Genomic DNA, 20,627 nt, shown 5'->3' with positions numbered 1-20,627 from the left:
CGGGGAAGGAAAGCACCCGTTTAACCCAATCAATGGAGGGATTGTGTCCCCTTAACCAGTTCATCCCTAACACCACAGGGGTTACAATAGGGGCGATGGTGAAATACAACCGTTCCCAATGTTCCCCCACGGACATAATCACGGCTGCAGTTCTGTGGGTCACAGGGCCCCGTTTAAAGTCACTCCCGTCCATTTGGGAAAAACGGAGGGGTCCCGGAAGCCGCTTGCGCCGGACACCCAACTTCTTGGCAGTTTCCTCATTTATCATGGTGCGGGCACACCCCGAGTCGACCAACGCGGGGACCTCTAACGGGGGACCCCCTTTGGGTAGGGACAGATGAACACGCACAAATACATTGTCCTCTTGGGCGCTTACCATCGGTGGAGCTCCTTGCACAACGATAGGGACGGTCTGCTGCGGAGCCCCCTCTACAGCAGACCGACGGCGTTTTTTGCCGGCTGTTCCCACTCTTCCTCCTCGCTGGAAGAGGGGGACGGGGTGGTGGCTTCCGGGGAGCCGTCCGAATCAAAGACGGTATTTGTAATCCGGGACCCCGATGGGACCGTAGAGTCGGATGCCCCATCCTGGGGGCGCGCGTGGAGAGCGGAGGGTGCGCCGGAGCGCCGGCTCAGTGGTCCACTTCTGCGGCGAGGCTGGCTGTCGGCGGCCGGTTTCGTCGGCTCGGCCTGGGTTTGGCGGGGGGGGGTCGGACGGCCTGAGCGAGAGGGGCATTGCGATGCAAAGTGACCCTTTCCCCCGCAGATCAGGCAGACGCCGGCCTCGAACCGCTTGCGGCGTTCCGCGGCCGAGAGACCCCCGCCACCCCCTTGCCGGAGTTCCCGGCCACGGTCACCTCGGGGCCTGGGGTCTCGCCCAAGCCGTTGCTTGGACAAGTTCAGGAGTTGTTTGCGATTCTCGATGTCAGCAGCATGGCGAACCCAACCTTCCACATCCGGGGGGTTCCCTTGCATGAAGGCCCAATGTTGGAGGTCTGGGTTGAGACCCTCCCTGAAACATTGTACCAAGGTAGCTTCACTCCAGTCCAGAATTCGGCTAGCCAGTGACTGGAACTCACTTGCATACTGCGCCACCGACTTAGTCCCTTGGCGCAGTTGCATCAGGGAGGCTTTAGCCCGCTCACCCAGAGTCGGGTCCTCAAAACGGTTTCGGAGTGCTACCATGAACTCGTCCAGGGTTCGCAGCACCGGCGAGCGGAGTTCATACTGCAACACCATCCAGGCAGCCGCCTCCCCTTGCAGTAAGGAAGCCACGTACTGCACCCGGGACTCCTCAGAAGCGAAGGTTCGGCCTTGTTCCCGCATAAAAATGTCTACTTGGACCATAAAAAAGGTCAACTGGTCTCCCGACCCGTCATACGTGACTTTCAGGTCCCGACGGGCCGGGGGGGCAGGGGTTGCGGGCGGAACTACCGGCGCCCCGTCTGGGGGAGCACCGGCTGGAGGTTGCAACTTCAGCGCATCTAGGGTCGTGGCCATCTCACCCATTACGCGTTGCATGATCTCCATCTGCTCCTGCATAGCCCGGCGGTCTTCCTGCCACTGCTTTCGTTCTTCCTCCATGAGGGCCTCTTTGCGGGCCGGGTCCCCTTCGAGTCCCGTGCTGGGGAAGGCCAACCGGCGATCCTTCGCCGCAGTCCGCGAGAGCGACCAGCCCTTGGGAGAGTCCAGCCAATAAGTAAGCCCCCGGGGACGTCCGTCCCGATCTTGGTCGGGGGCGCGAACCTTCGGTTCCTTTGGCTTGGCTCCCTCCTCCTTCGGGTCCGGCTTCTCCGGCTCGTCCGGTTCCTTGGGGGCATCGGGGTTAGGGGTGGTGTCCTCGTCGGCTGACATTCTGTCCAAAGCGGTACAGCTGCAGTCCGAGAGGCAAGGACTTGCAACTTAATGTGAGAGATCCCCCTCTCTGAGTTTGCTTCTCCAAATCAGTTGCTCAGACGTTGATACAGAAACAATAGATTTATTGAAGCCTTCAGGAGATGAGACAGGCACAGGTAGAAAGTTGCAAGTGAGGGGCTATACGGGTTTACAGAATATATTGACTCCAGGGCACTGGGGCACTGGGGTTCACACTTATTGTTATGGGAAGTTACAAGCTTGGCATAATACAAAACATCAGACGGATCCCAGGAAGTCTGGTGCGGCTATCACACTTCCAAGGCCGCACCGGCCTGAGGGAGTACTGGCAGGAAGAACAGCGGGGGGGAAGATACATGGGCCATCAGGCCTGGCGCCTGAGACCAGAAGGTGTGAACTGCTTTTACGAGTTCACTGATAACACCGCAGGTGATGGAAGGCAGAGACACAAAGACAGAGACCCTCACAGCCGCATTAAATTCTTTTTCTTAAGAGTTTCTTGACAAAAGTCTTGTCTCACCCACACTCTTCTTCCTCTGAAGCTCAGGTCCTTCTTTTTTTCCCAGTTCTTTATATACTTGTTGTTGAAGCTTTTCTCTTGTAAATTTAATTATAACATCTCGGGGTGCTCCTCCATTCCCTCTTTTTTGCAAGCAGTGAGCTCGTTCTATTTCATCTGGTTGCAGTTTGACCCCATTCTCAGCCAGCCATTCATCTAAATGTTTGGCAGAAACTTCTTCCGAAATCCCTGCCAAAATTACGGTTATGGTCGGAGAGTTCTGTAATCTGCTAGTTTAATTGGACTATTTTCTGCTCGTTTTCTGTTGCGAGTACTTTTGCAGAGGTAGCTAATTGCTTAATTCCTATTAATTCTCTGCCCACTTCCGCTATGTCTTGTTTAATAGTCTTCATTTCTTCGCTCATTTTATTTTGAAATGCTGTCACTGTATTGTGAAGAGCAGCTATTTGTTCTGACAATTCCTTAATATTCCTAGCCATCTTAGAAGCTAATTAGGGGAGTGTGAGTAGGCTTTTTGCGGCCTCAAGGCTTCCCCCAGGAAGGCTATAAACAAAGCGGTCTTACCGGTGTTGAGATTTCAAAACTCTTATCACCTCTGTTTCTCTTAGTTTTCCTCACCACTTATCTCGTTGAATATACTAGTACTCCCTCATTACATTCTTTTAGAGCTATAAATTCTTTAGTTCAGAGGAGAGCTCGGAGTGCCGCGTCCGTCTTGTTTTAGCGCATGCGTACACTTCCAAGAGTTTGGATTAATTAAAAAAATTAAGTATAGTTTTTTTAGCACATGCTCCACACAGCCCTGCTCGTTTGCAATCACATGACTACTGATTAGGTGGTGGATTCTTGCATGTTATTACAAAGTGAGCTTTGACTCACAAAAGCTGGTATCCTGGAAAATGTAGTCGGTCTTTAAAGTACTTCTCGAATTTTGTTCTGCATGTTTCCTGTTACTCTGTACTTGGTGGCTTCTCTCTGATCTGATGACCATAGGATCTGTTTTTTGACAAGGTCCTAATTTCTGAAGGAGCACCTTTCTGATTTTTAAGATAGTGTCTCTTTTGTGTTTCCCCCCACCCCCCACCCCCAGGTTCTCAACTTGTTCTTGGCTTTGCTGCTGAGTTCCTTCAGTGCTGATAGTCTTGCAGGCTCTGATGATGACGGCGAGATGAATAATTTGCAGATCGCAATTGGCAGGATCACACGGGGGATTGACTTTGTCAAGAAGCAGGTGCTGCAGCTGCTTCACCAGCTGTGGAAGGGGAAGAAGGAACCACCAAGCAAGGAGCAGGATGACAGCAAGAAGGAGAACATTGTCCTCAACCACATGGACACAGGCCAGGACTCCAAGTCTGATTACATGGATGGCATAGCCAAAAAAGAGTCAGTCATAGATGAGTTGCGCGATGTGGGCCAGGACTCCAAATCTGATTACGTCGATGGCATAGCCAAAAAACAGCTGGTAATTAATGGGATGGACATCAGCCAGGGCTCCAAACCAAACTACTTGGATCGCATCGCGAAAAGAGCACCATTCATTGATGACTTGGATCACATGAACTTCATTAACAATCCCAACCTGACCATACATGTCCCAATAGCCTCTGAAGAGTCTGACCTGTATGATGAAACGGACACGGGGGAAGAGACTGCTGAAGACACCAAGGTGAGTCCTGGATCCTTGTGAGGAGAGAGGAAGGATGGGGGGGGGGGCTGTTCCAGTGGTTTCCCAGCTGTGCTCCTTGGATGCTAATTACAGGTACCTTGAGAAACTTGGTGAACAATTGGTTCTTGTAGGTTATCCGGGCTGTGTAACCGTGGTCTTGGAATTTTCTTTCCTGACGTTTCGCCAGCAACTGTGGCAGGCATCTTCAGAGTAGTAACACTGAAGGACAGTGTCTCTCAGTGTCAAGGGTGTAGAAAGAGTAATATATAGTCAGAAAGAGGTTGGGTTTGAGCTGAGTATTGTCCTGCAAAAGTATTGTCCTGTAAGTATCAAGATAATGTGCTAATGAGGGTATGGTATGTTAATATGGAACCATTGTATCCTGAAGTGATCTGTTAATGTGTGTAATCCAAAACTAATCTGTATCTAATCTGTAATCTGTACGCAGCATACAAACAAGGATAAAAGAACATGAAAGATACTGCAGACTTGGCCAACCTGAGAAATCAGCAGTGGCTGAACATGGACTGACACAAACAGGACACAGGGTCTTATTCCAAGACACTGAAAGACTGGACAATTCTACCAACTATTTTGTCAGATTGCACAGAGAAGCCATTGAAATTCACAAACATCAGCACAACTTTAACAGAAAAGAGGAGAGTTTAAGAATGAATAAGGCTTGGCTTCCTGCCCTGAAACACCTCCAGACAAAGACACATTCAACAATAGCCATACAGATTAGTTTTGGATTACACACATTAACAGATCACTTCAGGATACAATGGTTCCATATTAACATACCATACCCTCATTAGCACATTATCTTGATACTTACAGGACAATACTTTTGCAGGACAATACTCAGCTCAAACCCAACCTCTTTCTGACTATATATTACTCTTTCTACACCCTTGACACTGAGAGACACTGTCCTTCAGTGTTACTACTCTGAAGATGCCTGCCACAGTTGCTGGCGAAACGTCAGGAAAGAAAATTCCAAGACCACGGTTACACAGCCCGGATAACCTACAAGAACCAATGAACTCTGACCGTGAAAGCCTTCGACAATATTTTGGTGAACAATCTTCCTTGAAAGACACCTTGCCCGTTCTTACCACACTTCCCTTGCGATCAGGAATTGGCTTGTTCAAGCAGTTGCCAAAGTTCCCCCGGGCTGACTCCTGACACACTTCCTCTATTGCCACCCACCCTAGAAATGACCACTTCCCAGCTCTTCTCCCTGTGAGCAGCAGCAAGGATTGGGTCCCCTCTAAAGACCAACCCCTCTCTCTCCAAACCATGATCCTTCTCACAGGAATCAACGTCCTTAACACACAATGCTTCCCTCCCTTATTATGCTTAGACAGGAACAATGGATACAGGACAGGAACAATGGATACATCTTCCTTCCCAAAGGGCAGTTGTCCAAATTCCTTACTTCTTCCTGTGGTCGTTCCCAATCCTCCAGGTGGAGGCTGGAGATCTCCTGGGATTTCAATTGATCTTCAGGCAATAGAGATCAGTTCAGCTGGAGGAAATGGCCGCTTTGGAAGGTGGACTCTATGCCATTATACCCCACTGAAGTCCCTTCCCTCCCCAAACTCCACTGTCCTTAGCCCCACCCCCCAAATCTCCAGGTATTTCCCAACCTGGAGCTGGCCACCCTATTCCTGCAGCCATCTGAACTTCCTGCACTCTGATCCCAAGCTCTTAGAAGGTGAAAAATCACTTTAAAATCAATACATAACTGAAACGTTTTCTTAGACCATATTTCTTTTGGTTCTAATTGCTTTCAATCAGTTTTCTCTCTCAGCATTCTGGGTGTCTAAGCCACTTGGTCTTCTAATGAGATAAGGACGATTTTTGCACAGAGAGTTCACTGCAACTGGGAAGTCTGAATAAAAAAGAAGAAAGAGAAGGGGGGAAGAAAAATACATCGGTTCTTGGTTATCCGGGCTGGGTGACCGTGGTCTTGGTATTTTCTTTCCTGATGTTTCGCCAGCAGCTGTGGCAAGCATCACAGCTGCTGGCGAAACGTCAGGAAAGAAAACCAATGAACTCTGACCGTGAAAGCCTTCGCCGAACAATACATCGCTGCAATTTTTTTTTTGGGGGGGGGGGGTCCAACAATATTTCCCGTGCTTCGTTTTTCTGCAAGGATGACTAGGGTTGCCAACTCTGGGTTGGGAAGTACCTGGAGATTTTGGTGGTGGAGCCAGGGGAGGGCAGGGTTTGGGGAGAGGAAGGATTTCAGCAGGGTAGAATGGCATACAGTCCACCCTCCAAACCATCCATTTTCTCTAGGGGAACTGATCTTGGTTGCCTGGAGATCAATTGTAATAGCAGGAGATCTCCAGGTGCTACCTGGTGATTGGCAACCCTAAGAATGAAGAACTTTGGTTTCTCTCTCTCTCTCCACGTTTGGGGGTCAGGGCCACTTGGTATTCCAATGAGATAGAGGAACATTCTCCATAGAGAGCTCAACACAGATGGGAGTTTAATTAAGGAAGAGGAAATAAGAAAAACTGCATTATTTCCTCCCTTGTATCAAGAATAAAACCAAGTAATAATTAAAAATCCACAGGAGTAAACTTCTTCGAGGCTGCATACGTCACTGTCTTGAAACTTGCAATGGGATCCCTTCATGTTGGCTTGAGGGACACATTTGGGAAGAGGCACTCCTTGTTCTATACAGGGCCCCAACTATTTACAGGCTTAAATGTAAAAAAAAAATTGTCCTTTGCATTGAAACCAGAAAATAACAGGTAACCAAGGTCCCTTCCAACTAGGGTTGCCAACCTCCAGGTACTAGCTGGAGATCTTCTATTACAACTGATCTCTAGCCAATAGAGATCAGTTCCCCTGGAGAAAATGGCCGCTTTGGCCATTGGACTCTATGGCATTGAAGTCCCTCCCCAAACCCCGCCCTCCTCAGGCCCCGCCCCAAAAACCTCCGGCCGGTGGCGAAGCGGACCTGGCAACCCTACTTCCAACCCTGCGTTTCTATGATTTCTAATTCATCCAGGAGTGGACTGGAGCAAGCCAAGCTGAGTGGCTCCCGGGGTACTCCAAGCTAGGGCCTCAGGGGCCACTTGGCTCAGTGACGCAAACGATGAGCATTAATTCTCCCATTGCTCCCTCCTGAAACCTGGCAGCAGAGCAGGAAAAGACAGCTAATGAACTGGTCGTCTACGCATGGGAGTTTTACCTGAGGTTCATTGCTCGCAGGACTCACACTTTCCTGTTGGGAATCTATGCACCAGCAGTCTCCAAGCTCAAATCAAGTCCCCGCCCCTTAAATGCTGCTTTGTAATTGGCTTACTTTGTAGAGCTTACTGTGAGAGAATATCCCCTCCAAACCCAATTGCTGCATAAAAAAGCATTTTAAGAACAAAAAACAAAAAACGTAGCAATCTGAAAAGAAGGGGGGGGGAGAAATCCAACCCCGTTTGTAAAAAGCCTTTCTTCTGCTCAGAAAGAGCTCCAAGAAAGCAGGAAGCATTTGAATCCCTGCCTCTTTACATGCTGCTTTGTAACTGGCTGCATGCTTTCTGTGAGAGAAACCAAGCTTCCGTGTCATGCGCTTTGCCTTATGGGTGGAGATTTCACCTGGGCTGAGCTCAGGGGAGAGGGAAGAATTGGGTTAATGGAGGAAGTCCTGGGATTTGTGAGGGCTGACAGTGAGGTCATCTCTAATGGACAGAAAACTCATGCATAACTCCAAGGTACAACCGAGACAGACCTGGGGCAAATGTGAGTGAAAGTACCCATGCATAAACAACCCCAGTCGCCATTGCCGATGAAGGTGAGCCAGGTGGCCCCTGAGGCTCTAGCAGAGTTGCTGGGGCTTGGCTCTGATTGTTCCTGGTCCCAGTGGCCTTCCAGGGTAGGTTCTAGGGGGTGTGGCTGGTGGCTGCGATTGGTGCACGAGCGACCCGTGCAACACGTCGACATCACTTCCAGGTTTACCCGGAAGCAACGCAGACCCTCTAGCAATCGCCTCCCTAGAGTTTCCATAAAGTTTCAGAGGCAATAGCTAGAGCGTCCACATTGCTTCTGGGTAAACTTGGAAGTGACATTGGCATAGTGCTGCCAACCTCCAGGTAATAGCTGGAGATCTCCCGCTATTACAACTGACGTCCAGTCGATAGAGATCAGTTCACCTGGAGAAAATGGCCACTTTGGCAATTGGACTCTATGGCATTGAAGTCCCTCCCCAAACCCCGCCCTCCTAAGGCTCCATCCCAAAAACCTCCCACCGGTGGCAAAGAGGGGCCTGGCAACCCTACATTGGCGCATTGTGCAGTTCATGCCCACGCTGATCGCGGGGCCCTCTGCCGCTGGCTCTCTTCCACCCACCGACCAGCTGAGGGTCGGTGGGCAGCCTGGTGGATTGGCGGGCTTTTGCCCGCCCCCACTAGGCAGTTGGCTAGCCTATTCTAGAGCAGTGGCCCACTGGGAAATTTCCCTGTAAGTTAAATGGCCAGACTGCCCCTGAATTCAGCTCTTAGGGAGCCAGAATGTTGTGCTCCCTTTGCCTGGTGCACATGAACAACTTTTCTGAGGTTTCCAAATGCTTGTTAATGTCATGCTCCTATAGACCTTTTGCTAAGGTCTTCAATGCTAGGAAAGAGCCTAGATTTCTTGCAGTGTCTCTCTTCGTCCTTATATTACAGTTTACTCCCATGTGCAATTCCTGGGACTCATTCCTAGCACTCTGCCTCTTGCCCCAGCAGGGTCAGCCAACGTCTTTTTGAGTTGCAAGGGTTATGTATTCAGGCCTCATTGCTCAGACGCCTCCCAGGGCCCCTCACATGTCTAGAGCTGATCCCCACTGAGGTATTAACGCTGGATCTAATTGTAGGGCCCTCAGCAAGTTTCCTCAGCCTTCTGGCCTCCTCCTGCCCCCCTGCTCCTCCCCACAGTCATTTATAATCAAGCCTGGAAAGAGCTCTCTCTCACACACACACACTCACACACACACTATTTGCACCAGTTACCTCCCAGCCAACTTCTCCTTTCCTTGTGGCAGTGTCATGTTTCCTGACTTTGGACTATGGAAGCTTACGTTATCAGCTTCTGGTATGCAACCTCCCTGCTCTCTCCCGATAGTAGATTAGGGTTAAAATGAAGACCTCCGTCAGCAACCAGTTGGCTTTGGACAGATGGCTTTGAGTCAGAGACAATCCTTTCTTCCAGCCTTGGTGCTCTGCACCCAACACAGCCTGCTGTGCCATAGGGTTCCCGTCCTCCAGGTGGGGTCTTGAGAGCTCCTAGCATCACAAATTACCTCCAGCTTTCAGGGATCAGTTCCCGTGGAGAAAATGGCTGCTTTGGAGGGTGAGCTGTATTTCGATCCCCAAACCCTGCCCTCCCCAGGCTCCACTCGGTCTCCAGGAATTTCCCAACCTGGAGCTGGCAACCCTAAGTGTTAAATCTTTTATTTACTACACGCCTAGCCTGCAAAGAATAGCCCTTCATTAGGACAATGCACAGGAATATTCAGGGAAGCAAGGAAATGCTTTTTGTACAGCCACCAATACAGCTCACTGGGTAAAGAACAGAGATAGGGTTGCCAGCTCCTGGCTGGGAAATACCTGGAGATTTTGAGGGTGGAACCTGAGGAGGGTGGAGTTTGGGGAGGGAAGGGACTTCAGTGGAGTGTAATGCCATTGAGTCCACCTTCCAAAGTGGCCACTTTCTCTAGGTGAACTGATTTATGTCGCCTGGAGATCAGCTGTAATAGTGCGAGATCTCCAGCTACCACATGGAGGTTGGCAACCCTAAACAGAGAAGACCACCCCATGGGCTTTACACTGGGGAGCAACAGAGGGGAAGGGGCTTTTTCAAGAGAGGAGGAAGACAGACAGTAGGCCAAGCAAGAAGGGAAGTCACAAAAGTACATTGACAGCAAGCTGCCCTGTGGTGTCTTCAATAACTCACTAGGGATGGGAAGTTTGATTCAGATAATAATTTGTTCTTGAATCTTTTGTTTTCTTTAAACAATTACCTGCCGGGTGGAAGCAAGAATGGGAAGACTGGGAGTAGAGCTCTGTCAGGCTGTGTGAGAACAGGCACACTTGGTAAGCTGCTTGCGCTGCGCCATGCAGTTAGGACAAAATACGGTGAAGCAGCCTTCTAAACAGCCACAAAGGAGTCAGCAAACAGACAAACAGTCCATGAAAAACTGGCTGCCTGATCGTTACTGGAGAACAGAATGTGAGCGGACTAGCGAGTGTCCACGCATCCTTCGCCCTCACATCCATTCTTCCAGAATTGTGGGGGATATCACGAGGTCATTGAAAGATAGTCGTCACCCATCCCTTGTGGGCCTCTGCTCCTTGTTTGTCGTGCTCCACAGGGGCAGGCTTTGATCTGGCAGACATTTTTTATTATAATTATTATTTTGTATAAAGGGGATACAAGAAAGGAAAAAAGAAGGGAAGCGTGGGGGGGAGATAAAACACATTTCATCCTCCAAGCCTAAACATAGTTTAAATTTTAAAAGGAGAAAGGAAAATATTGCCAGATATTCTATCCGTGATCCTATACATTGCAACATCTTAAGATTCACTAAAAAAGAAAAGATATATTTAGTCCCCTAAGCCTCCACATAAACTGGACTTGAAAAAAAATCTAATGTCATAATTTCTATCAAATGTCTTAAACAAGCATACGTTTTATATATTACTACAAAATCTCTTATAAGTTACTTTCTGATTTGTTAAATTGTTTATTTACCACCTGAGTGATAGTCATAAAAGGGCTGCCATTTCAATTCAAACTTGTCTATTCATTTCATATTAACCAGTTGGGTTAGTTTGGCTATCAATGCAAAGTCTGAAAGTTTATTGTTCCATTCTAAAGTGTCAGGAATTGTATTGGATTTCCAACATTTTGCATAAACAATTCTGGCGGCTGAAATTGTGATCTGGCAGGCATTTGGCCCGCAAGAGTGGAAGTAGAGTGCCTGGTGTTTGCCGACAGAGCTCGGTGCTCTCTGTTCCTTTCAGCAGTACGAAGTTAGAGGTTACCTGCACGGGGGGGGGGGGGTGTTCATGGCCAACAGCACCACCCCTCTCCTGCACCCTGCAGGCTTACTTAGCTTGTGCTGACTGTAAAAGAGACCCTGCTCGTAGCTGATGAGGGCAGAACAACTACTTAGCCGATCCATGTATTGTAGAGGTTATATGACTGCATATTGCAAGAGTGGGAAGAACATGGGAGACATCGGCATAGTCCTTTGTTGAGACATCTGATCCAGCTAGCCCTGGCACCCTCAGTGTGAGGTGTGGAGTAGGGCTTGCAATTGGGTATTTGCATCCGGAGCCCAGGTGCAGGATAGCTGTGATGGCTCTCAGAAGATAATATGGGCTAGGTACCTGTATTAAAATGCTTATGTTCGCCATGCGGTGTTCAATATCCTAAAAAGACAAGGGAATTCCATATACAGTAGCCAAAAGCCATGCATATGCTATGGGTGGGAAATGTAAACTTGTTGTCCTGCATTGATTGCAGAGTGAGACTATTAGTCCAAGTTGCAGTGTGTGTGTGTGTGTGTGGCTTTGTGAGTGCAGGTTTGATCTTGGGATCGGCATCCCCCCCAGAGTTTGCACGCCGATTTTGGGGAATTGGACTGGAGCGTTAACTGCATTGGCATTGGTGGTTTGTATTGCCTAAAGGTAAAGGTCCCTGTGCAAGCACCGGGTCATTCCTGACCCATGGGGTGACGTCACATCCTGATGTTTCCAAGGCAGACTTTGTTTGCGGGGTGGTTTGCCAGTGCCTTCCCCAGTCATCTTTCCTTTACCCCCAGCAAGCTGGGTCCTCATTTGACCGACCTCAGAAGGATGGAAGGCTGAGTCAACCTTGAGCCGGCTACCTGAAACCGACTTCTGTTGGGATCGAACTCCGGTCATGAGCAGAGCTTTTGACTGCAGTACTGCAGCTTAACACTGTGCGCCACGGGGCTCCTTGTATTGCCTAGTTCTGTACTTTTGGTGCATATTTTTCTTGGAGCGTTTTCCAATTTTAAAGTTTAGTTCTCGTTATATTTTGCATGTTTTGCTTGTGTCGTGTATGTATATTGCTTCTTCTTTTTTGTTTCGTAAACATTTTTTTACAGATAATATGGGCAATATGCCCTTCCAGTCATAATCAGGCCAGGTTTGTGGTCCCAGTGTCTGCTTTTTGCCATAGTTCTTCTCAGCAAAGTCCTCAGATTTGTTGTAAGCTGGCTCTCCATGAGACCACAGTGATTGTGACATCTTATGCTTTGCTGTAGGCTACTGCTGGCATGGCCCTGACTTCTTCCTGCTGTAGGTAGAGCAAGAAGAAATGGTGGGCACAGTCTCTGTTGAGCTCAGTGGGAGAGTTAGGAAATAAACCCACCTCTTTTGCCAGCATAACATAAAGTCTCTCCTGATGTGAGACTGTATTCTGAGGGAGCTTAGGGTCCCTACCAAGTCCTACTCCTCCCTTGCCATGCCCCCAATACCATCCACGTTGGGCTCTTGTGCGGGGCAACATGCACCAGCAGCGGGGTTCTGCTGGCATAACTGGCGAGTTCCTGGTACCAGTGTATTTCAGCGTGGACCAGCATAGGGGACTTTTGATATTCGGGCAGCCCATTCCTGAAGGGGGGGGCAGTTAGGCAGCGGCCAGGAGTGGCGCAGCCGTGCTGCCTCCACAGAGGTTTCCCAGCCGCTGAAAATAAAAGAAATTTAAAATATAAAAGAAGGAAAATCTCCCCATTGAAAACAGCAAGGCTGCGACACCAAAAAAGGTGACGTAGCTATGCTGCTGCAGGAAGGGGTGTTCCTGGGGCGAAAGAAGTTAGGAAGCTGCCTAAAGGCACTCCGCCCCCAGGAATGCCCCGGGAACACCTCCCAGGATGCTGGCGCAGGGACTTGTGCCACTGGAACATTGCCAGGAGGCAGCACCTGCGCCCTAGCCACAGCGTGGTGTCCCAGCACTGACGTGGATGCCCCTCTGATGGCGTAAGTGCCCCTTATCACGGATTAAATGGGCATATATGCCAGTGTGGGGTCATGCTGGCTCCTAAGGAGCTTTGCCCCCCTTCAGGATTGCAGCCTTCGTAGCCTGTAATTTTTTTGCTTCTTTGGGGGTTCTTTACTGTTTAAGGAGGTCTGTTTCAGCTGTTCCTCACTTCTTTGTCTACTCTAGATTTTTTCCTAAATACTGGTATTATTTTTGTTTTATGCTTTAAAAAAAACTATTTCTTTAGCTATCTGGTTTAAGACACCTTTTTTAAAAAATTGGTTAAAATGTCCATTTATGTGAATTGTTTAATAATGATGATGATATTAATTCATTTATAGCCTGCCTTTCTCACTGTGACTCTAGGTGGTTTACAAAATATGAAAGCAATTCAGCTAGAGGGCAAGGACTTACAATAATGCAGTAGGGCTAGGATTACAGAACTAGACAACAATGCAAACAAAAAATAGTCTAATGCAACAAAAACTGTCTAAGTGTGCATTATTGTTTTGCTTTCTCTTTCTATAGCAGTCTCAAAGGAGTGTTAATTTTTTTTGGAAATCAAAGAAGTTTAAAATACCCTTCCCCTCCTTGCTTCTGTATGTGAACAAGATCTAGGGGTACAGGTAGACTGTAAACTGAATATGAACAGTCAGTGTGATGCAGCAGCAAAATAGGCTAATGCAGTCTTGGGGTGTATCATCAGGTGCATAACAACCAAATCGCAAGATGTCATACTCTTGCTGTACACTGCATTGGTCAGGCCGCACCTGGAGTCCTGTGTGCAGTTCTGGAGGCCTCACTTGAAGAAGGATGTGGACAGAATGGAGCGGGTGCAGAGGAGAGCGGCGAGGATGATCAGGGTTCTGGAGTCCAAGGACTTGGGAATGTTTAGTCTGGAGAAGAGGAGGTTGAGGGGGGACATGACTGATCTCTTAAAGTATTTGAAAGGCTGTAACTTAGAGGAGGGCAAGGAGCTGTTGCTGTTGGCGGCAGAGGATAGGACTCACAATAATGGGTATACATTATGGGTGGAAAGGTACCAGCTGGACATTAGGAAGAAATTTTTTACAGTCAGAGTGGTTCAGCAGTGGAATTGGCTGCCTGGGGAGTTTGTGAGCTCCTCCTCTCTGGCAGTCTTCAAACAGGGGCTGGAAGAACACTTGTCAGGGATGATCTAGGCTGATCCTGCATTGAGCAGGAGGTTGGACTAGATGGCCCCATCCAACTCTATGAGTCTATGATTCTGCGTTCCACACTGAAGCTCTCCTTCCCAATCAGCGCAAATATTTCCATGCCATTCTTCTTTTTTATTTTTTTAATCAACCAATTTATTTTTAGAAATCAGCTTATCTGGACTGGGTGACCTTTATTTCCAGAACAGGCATCCAAAGTTTTAAATTTGTCAGCATGATCTGATTAACTTTGTTTTAATCAGAAATTTCAGATTGTGGGCAGCTAATTGCAGATTGTGATTGGCAGCTAAGGGGTTATCTCTTTCACCAACAAATTTGCACTGTGGAGTAACAGCTTAAAGCACGATACTTTATATTTTAAAAGAAAGAGTAGTGCTGAGGTTATATAAATTCACTGTTGTTGATCACTGCCACTAAATACCGTGTAGAAGAGAGTCTATATAATTTCATTTCTAAAACTACACTTCTCTACCTTTCACTTTGATCATCTTCTTGTAACAGTTGAGCAACAGGAGCATCCAGGGATGTAATAGTTTAAAAATACTATTACAGATCACAAGGAGAAACTTGATCTGACTCTCAGGCCCTGAGATACAAAACTGGCCATTACTGCAACCCCCCCCCCCAAAAAAAAAAACACACACACACAGACAAATGCAGTCAGTAGGAGACCACCACCCAGAGCACAAGACGAACACAGTGAAAATGTCTTTTTAAAATTCAAGAATTTGAAGCTGTCTAAACTGGTGGCCATCAACACATCCTCTGGCAGCAAACTCAAGATAATTATGCTCCAGTTAAGTTCTTTCAGAAGATTTTAGAAATGTTTGCTCTCGGATTTTTAAACTGGGACTGTAGAGAAGGGAATAGTAGTGAAGCTTCAGCTACTGGGATTACTCCCTTTGTTGCTCCTATTTAAAATATGAGCTACTTGTCCCACACGGAATCCAGCAACCCTGAGATGGTTATAGTGGTGAAGTGCTAAGTGCTTAGCCTGGGGAATTCATTAAATTGAGATTTTGCACACACCTCTGAGTGTGTGCAAAATGTCAGGACTCTGTGTTAGTGCTTAGCTTTACAATTTTTATTTATTTACGTCACTTATAGTCCTCCTTTCCTACTTGGACTCAAGGCAGATTAGAAAGAGTGAGTCAATATAATCAAGAGGATGGGACATTCAGTAAACAATGAAACAGGATTTGGGTTGAAAACCAACCAGAAGTCCAAAAAACAGAACTGAAGCAAAGCATAAGTCCTAACATGACACATTATACAAAGCAAAATTACACAATAGGATCCAACCCACAGCAAACTATGCACAGTAGTATAGGCCACAGTCGCCGATAATTTATCCAAGTAACTTCGTAATGCTTTTTGTATGGTGCTACCCTATTTTTTTTGCCCTCAAGTCACAGCTGACTTATGCTGACCCCTTGTGGGGTTTTCAAGGCAAGAGATGTTCGGAGGTGGTTTGCCATTGCCTGCCTCTGTGTTATGACCCTACCCTATTGCCTGCATAGAAAAACCCTCTTGAATAATTCAGTTTTGCATAGTTTGCGAAATGCAGGCCGTTCCACAAGGTGGGGGCCATAACGGAGAAGGCAGTTATTGATTTTGCCCATTGCAGGTGTGCACCTGCAGAAAGCTGTCATGGCAGAACATAAGGGAGAGGCGGTCTCGCAGATATGAGGGCCCAAGGCTATGAAGGGCTTTGTATGTGATCGCGAACACCTTAAATAGAGCCTGATAACTGATGGGCAGCCAGTGAAGTGCCTGCAAGATGGGAGTACTATGCGTGCTCCATCTAGCGCCTGATAATAGCTGAGCTGCAGCATTCTTCGCCAGCTGCAGTTTCCGAACTGATTTTGAGGGTAGACCAATGTACAGTGCATTACAGTAGTCTCGTCTCGATGCCACCGTGGCATGAATCCAGGTGGTATATTAGACAGTTTTTCCAGACCTATGTTATAGTCTGCATATAAATCAAAGCATATTCTTAATAATAGATCAGCAAAAAAACTGTGCAGAAGAATCACAACTAATTGACTGGTCCCGATACAATGAAGGCTCGGTTTTCAGAGTCAGCAGATGCCGTGTTACCTTAAACGATTGGAATGGTTATGAACTAGCTGATGCAATAGTAGCAGCAAAGTAACATTTCTTAGCTGCTATCACTGCCGCTTCATAAATTTCATAAAGTGTTCTATAACATGTTCTGTCAGGTTCAGTATGAGTTGTCTGCCAGCACCGTTCTAGACGTCTCTCAACCCTTTTCAGATCACCCAGCTCTACAGTAATCCAGGGAAGTGACTTTCTTCCCGAGGGTGGGTGAGGTTATTTTTTTTTTATATATATAAATTTTTATTGATTTTTTAAAGCTATAAATTCTCCATGATTTTGACAACAGCGTAAAAATAATATCACAATCGCAATTATATTGATTGTTGTCTTAATTACCATTAAACATAAAAAATATGACAACTTCCCCATCACCTCCATCTACCTCTTAATAAAGTATTATTAGCCTTCGTTAACATATACTGATCCTAACATTAATTTCATTCTAAAGTTTCATGTTTTATAAAGTTTTACATTCTGGATCAAAATAAAAAGTAGCCTTCCATTGTTCCCAGATCTTGTACATTATCACAATGATTCCTTCAATACTCCCCTTTTCCCCAGTTTCTCCAACTCCACCAGTTCTAGCGTTAAAATGATTTAATCCCTTTATTCTGAAACCTTTGTCCCTTTCCATTTAACATAAATTTAAAATAGCCATGCCACCCGTCCACACTGTCAAAGCCTTCCAATCCAGCAATCATATTTAAGTCAATCCTTTAACCATGGTCTAATACTTCCTTCTGTAACTGAAATAAGTCAATCAGGTATGGGAACAAGATTTCTTTGTTTTCTCTCATTTCCTCAGGCAAGGTGCATATCCAAAAATAATTCTTTCTGGGCTTAATCCCCATCGTGGCTTCAATCTGTGTTCCTTGATCTGCTCTCTTCTTCCTTGTATCCACACGTCCTTCCATGTCTTTTTTAAATGAAAAGTCCATTTCTTGTATGTCTGGTCTCTTTGTCGCCGGCTGGTTACTTTCTTGAACTTCTGTCTTCTTCTTTATATCCTGATATTCTTCCGTGACTTTTTGGGCAGAAGAATCCATTGCTTGTAAGTCCATATTTGTAGTCATCATTTGAATTTTCAAGACTTTTATGTCTTCTGTAACCAGATTCAACTTCTGATTACATACCAGTGATGATTGGTCAAGAGTCATCATCACTGAAATCAATTGAGCCATCTGTGTAGAAATCTGTTTTAATTGTTTAATTGTCGCCTCAGAATATTTAGCAAACATGTCCTGTACTTTTTTTTCCATGATTGAATTCAGTAGAATTCCCTTTGATTTCATAAGAGCAGGGCTATGTTAGCCAGATCAGGGAGAGGCTCCAGAGTATGTAACTTTATTAAAAATTTGATGGTCATCTAGCAGGAGTCCAGCATGTAGTTAATAGAAAATACTTTATTGTCCAACTTAATATCTTTTTCGGGTTGAAAAAATAAGTATTTAAACTTAAAAAAACTTTTTAAAGTTAAAAATACCAACGAGTTTTACCAGACGCTCTAGATCGGCTGAGCCAGGAAGTATTCCAGGGATTACCTAATCGTAGACCTTCTATCGTCTCTTCTCTATGGTTATTACCTTCAGGAGTGGTTTTGGTGTAACACGAGTAAGACGAATTTCCGGTCTTACGACCTTCTTCCTGTTGATTTGTAGAGCAGTGGAGAGGTAAAGCACAGAGTCTTCCGGTCAAAGGATCCTCTTTGTTGTACACGTGGCTGGAGGACCTTTTTTTCCCTCATGTAACTTCTCAAAAGTTCCTCCCTCCCCTTCCTTTAAGAACGCGTCGGATTGGCAGATCTTACATCAATCATTCAAGCTCGTTGTTTTAATTTAAGTTGATCAGTTTGATAAGGCTCCTGCTGCTTTATCTGATGGATCTCATACAACAAAATCATCCAGTTCAATTAAGGGAGAAAAACGGTTACCAGGAATATTTTCTTCAACCCCCTGTTATTCGATGACGCCAGTGAAAGACGAAGGATTCTTATCTACTCACTTGGGCGCCCGGAGGTGAGGCTTTAATCTTAATGTAGTCCTTATGATGTTTATAGGGTGCTGGAGGGTAGAGTCTAAAGCCGAAGTTGCGCGCTGGCGATTTCAATCCCTTCGTGCCCACGGGACCAAACGTCTGAAACTCCGGGGGGCTTATTAAAGCTACCTCAGAGTATTCAGGAGGTCAAACCGCATATATGGCTGCAGGGAATTCCTGCCTCTCAGCCCACTTGCAAGGGCTGGGTTGGGGTGCAATAAAACACCCCAAATCACACGCAAACTTGGATACTCCCCAGGAGCCCCTGGGAAGACGCAGCACTCAGCCCAGCTCAGCACCGGAAGTTTCCCGAGGGTGGGTGAGGTTATTGAGGGTGACCTTGACAATAGCTTTAAGGAACTTCAAATTCCACGCTTCTACTGCAGCCTGAACAGAACACGTGTTTGGAATCCAAAAATCCCCTAGAGCGTTCTGGAATCCGTAGGAGCCATAAGCCTCCATGGGTGGACCATTTTAGCCGAGACCCCGCTTCTGCGAGGCATTGGAGCCTCGTTGACCTTGGTTTTGAGTAGGTGGTGGTCAGTCCATGGTTCACGGTGAATCTCCAACCCTGAAATCAAACCTGCCCTCAAAGATTCAGTGCAAAAGATTAGGTCCAAGGTGTGGCCTCTTTCATGTGTTGGGCCAGTCACAATTTGGGAGAGGCCCAAAGCAGATGAGGAAGCTATTTATTAAATTTGTATCCCGCCCTTTCCCTGCCAAGACAGGGCTCAGGGCAGCTCACATCCAGCATAGGTACAATTAGTGATAAAAATTGTACCTATGTTGGATGTGAGCTGCCCTGAGCCCTGCTTTGGCAGGGAAAGGGCGGGATACAAATTTAATAAATAGCTTCCTCATCTGCTTTGGGTCTCTCCCAAATTTATATAACATAACAATAATTTAAACTATAACATTATCTGATAGTTAAAATCACAAAATCCAATAACATCAGTGGTGTTTCATGTCAATAGTGGTTGGAACATTCAGGTGGGAGAGCGGCAGTTATATAAAATAGACTAAAGGTGGAACAAGATAGAACAGGGAACATACTACACAGGCAAATAGTATATACAGACTTCCATGCTACACTTTGCATATCTGCCGCACGATACTATTAGAAAAAAACAAGCAGGGGACCCATGAGGACTTGTAAGGGAGATTCTCAGCCCCCCTTCTCTCTCCGTTCTACCCACCAGCCAACTCACCTTTATTTGCCCCATCTTCAGCTTTCCCGCCTTTCTTCCCCCCGGCAGCCTCTACCCAGGAAAACTATGGCACCGTAATGAAGCTCCAGCTGCCAGGCCAGGACCAGCTGCGTGGAAGGGAACCCACAAGGACTTGCAGGGAGGACCTCACTTTCTCCTATATCCCCCTATAAAATCCTGGGCCAGCCCTGGTGAGGTATCCTCAGCATGAATGTTGAAGTCCCCGAGAATGATGAGTCTGGGTGTCTCCAGCATTACATCCGAGACCACCTCTGCCAATCAGACAAGGTGCCCACTGGAGAATTAGGCAGCCAGGAAAAAAGCAGAATGCCTAATCTATCCTTAGTCCCTAATGTGAGGCGCGCACAGTCAGTGCCAGTGATAGTTTGCACTTCAAGTCTGTGGAAGTTGAAGGACTCATGGAGGATAATGGCCACATTATCCCCGGCCAACTGTGCATGGTTGATGGAGGATGACAGACTGCATCATTTTCTTCAAGCCATGTCTCTGTAACGCAAGCCAGGTCAATTTCCTCTTCCTGTAACAATTCAGGTCATTTATGCAGGGGAAATTTGCATTTGGTTTGCTGCACAGTTTTCTGCTCCAAATTCTCAAACATCATATGCATGAGGGATTCTCCCCACCCCCAGTTCCAGGAGTACCTTGTGATTAATTAGGCATCCCCAGTGAATCACGGAGCTTCTGAGTCCCTCCCCCTGAAAACGCAGCCTTGTTGCACTTTACTTGGAGGGGGTGGATCAGCTCTTAAAGGGACTGCATGTGCTTTTGCTGGGTATTCCTCCCCACCTTTCTTCAACAGCTCCCTGTCAGGAGCTGCCTTCCAACCTTTGCAGCCTTCTTCAGTGTCTTCCTGCACATTTCATGAAGGTTTAACTCCCTCTTTTGTGCTTTGCTTTGAGGGAAGGGGTTGGCTGGGAGGGATAGACACGTGGAAGAGAGAAGCCAAAATGGGCGTGGGGAGAGAAACCCGAGAGCTATGCATAGAA

At 46.8% G+C, this 20,627-nt stretch overlaps 1 protein-coding gene across 1 annotated transcript in view; it reads left to right on the top strand.

Annotated features, from left to right (window-relative positions):
- The window catches only part of SCN4A (sodium voltage-gated channel alpha subunit 4), a 123,691-nt gene that overhangs the window by 71,490 nt on the left and 31,574 nt on the right, over positions 1-20,627 (top strand). Inside the window, exons 15-16 of the mRNA XM_056863972.1 lie at positions 3,483-4,058; positions 6,827-6,835. Coding sequence (XP_056719950.1) covers positions 3,483-4,058; positions 6,827-6,835 — 585 coding nt within the window. The remainder of the gene's footprint in view (positions 1-3,482; positions 4,059-6,826; positions 6,836-20,627) is intronic.

The sequence above is a fragment of the Euleptes europaea genome, chromosome 18, assembly GCF_029931775.1.
Source record: "Euleptes europaea isolate rEulEur1 chromosome 18, rEulEur1.hap1, whole genome shotgun sequence".
Classification (NCBI taxonomy): domain Eukaryota; kingdom Metazoa; phylum Chordata; class Lepidosauria; order Squamata; family Sphaerodactylidae; genus Euleptes; species Euleptes europaea.
Note: the sequence above shows the minus strand (reverse complement) of the source record. Positions and strands in the feature narration are given on the sequence as shown.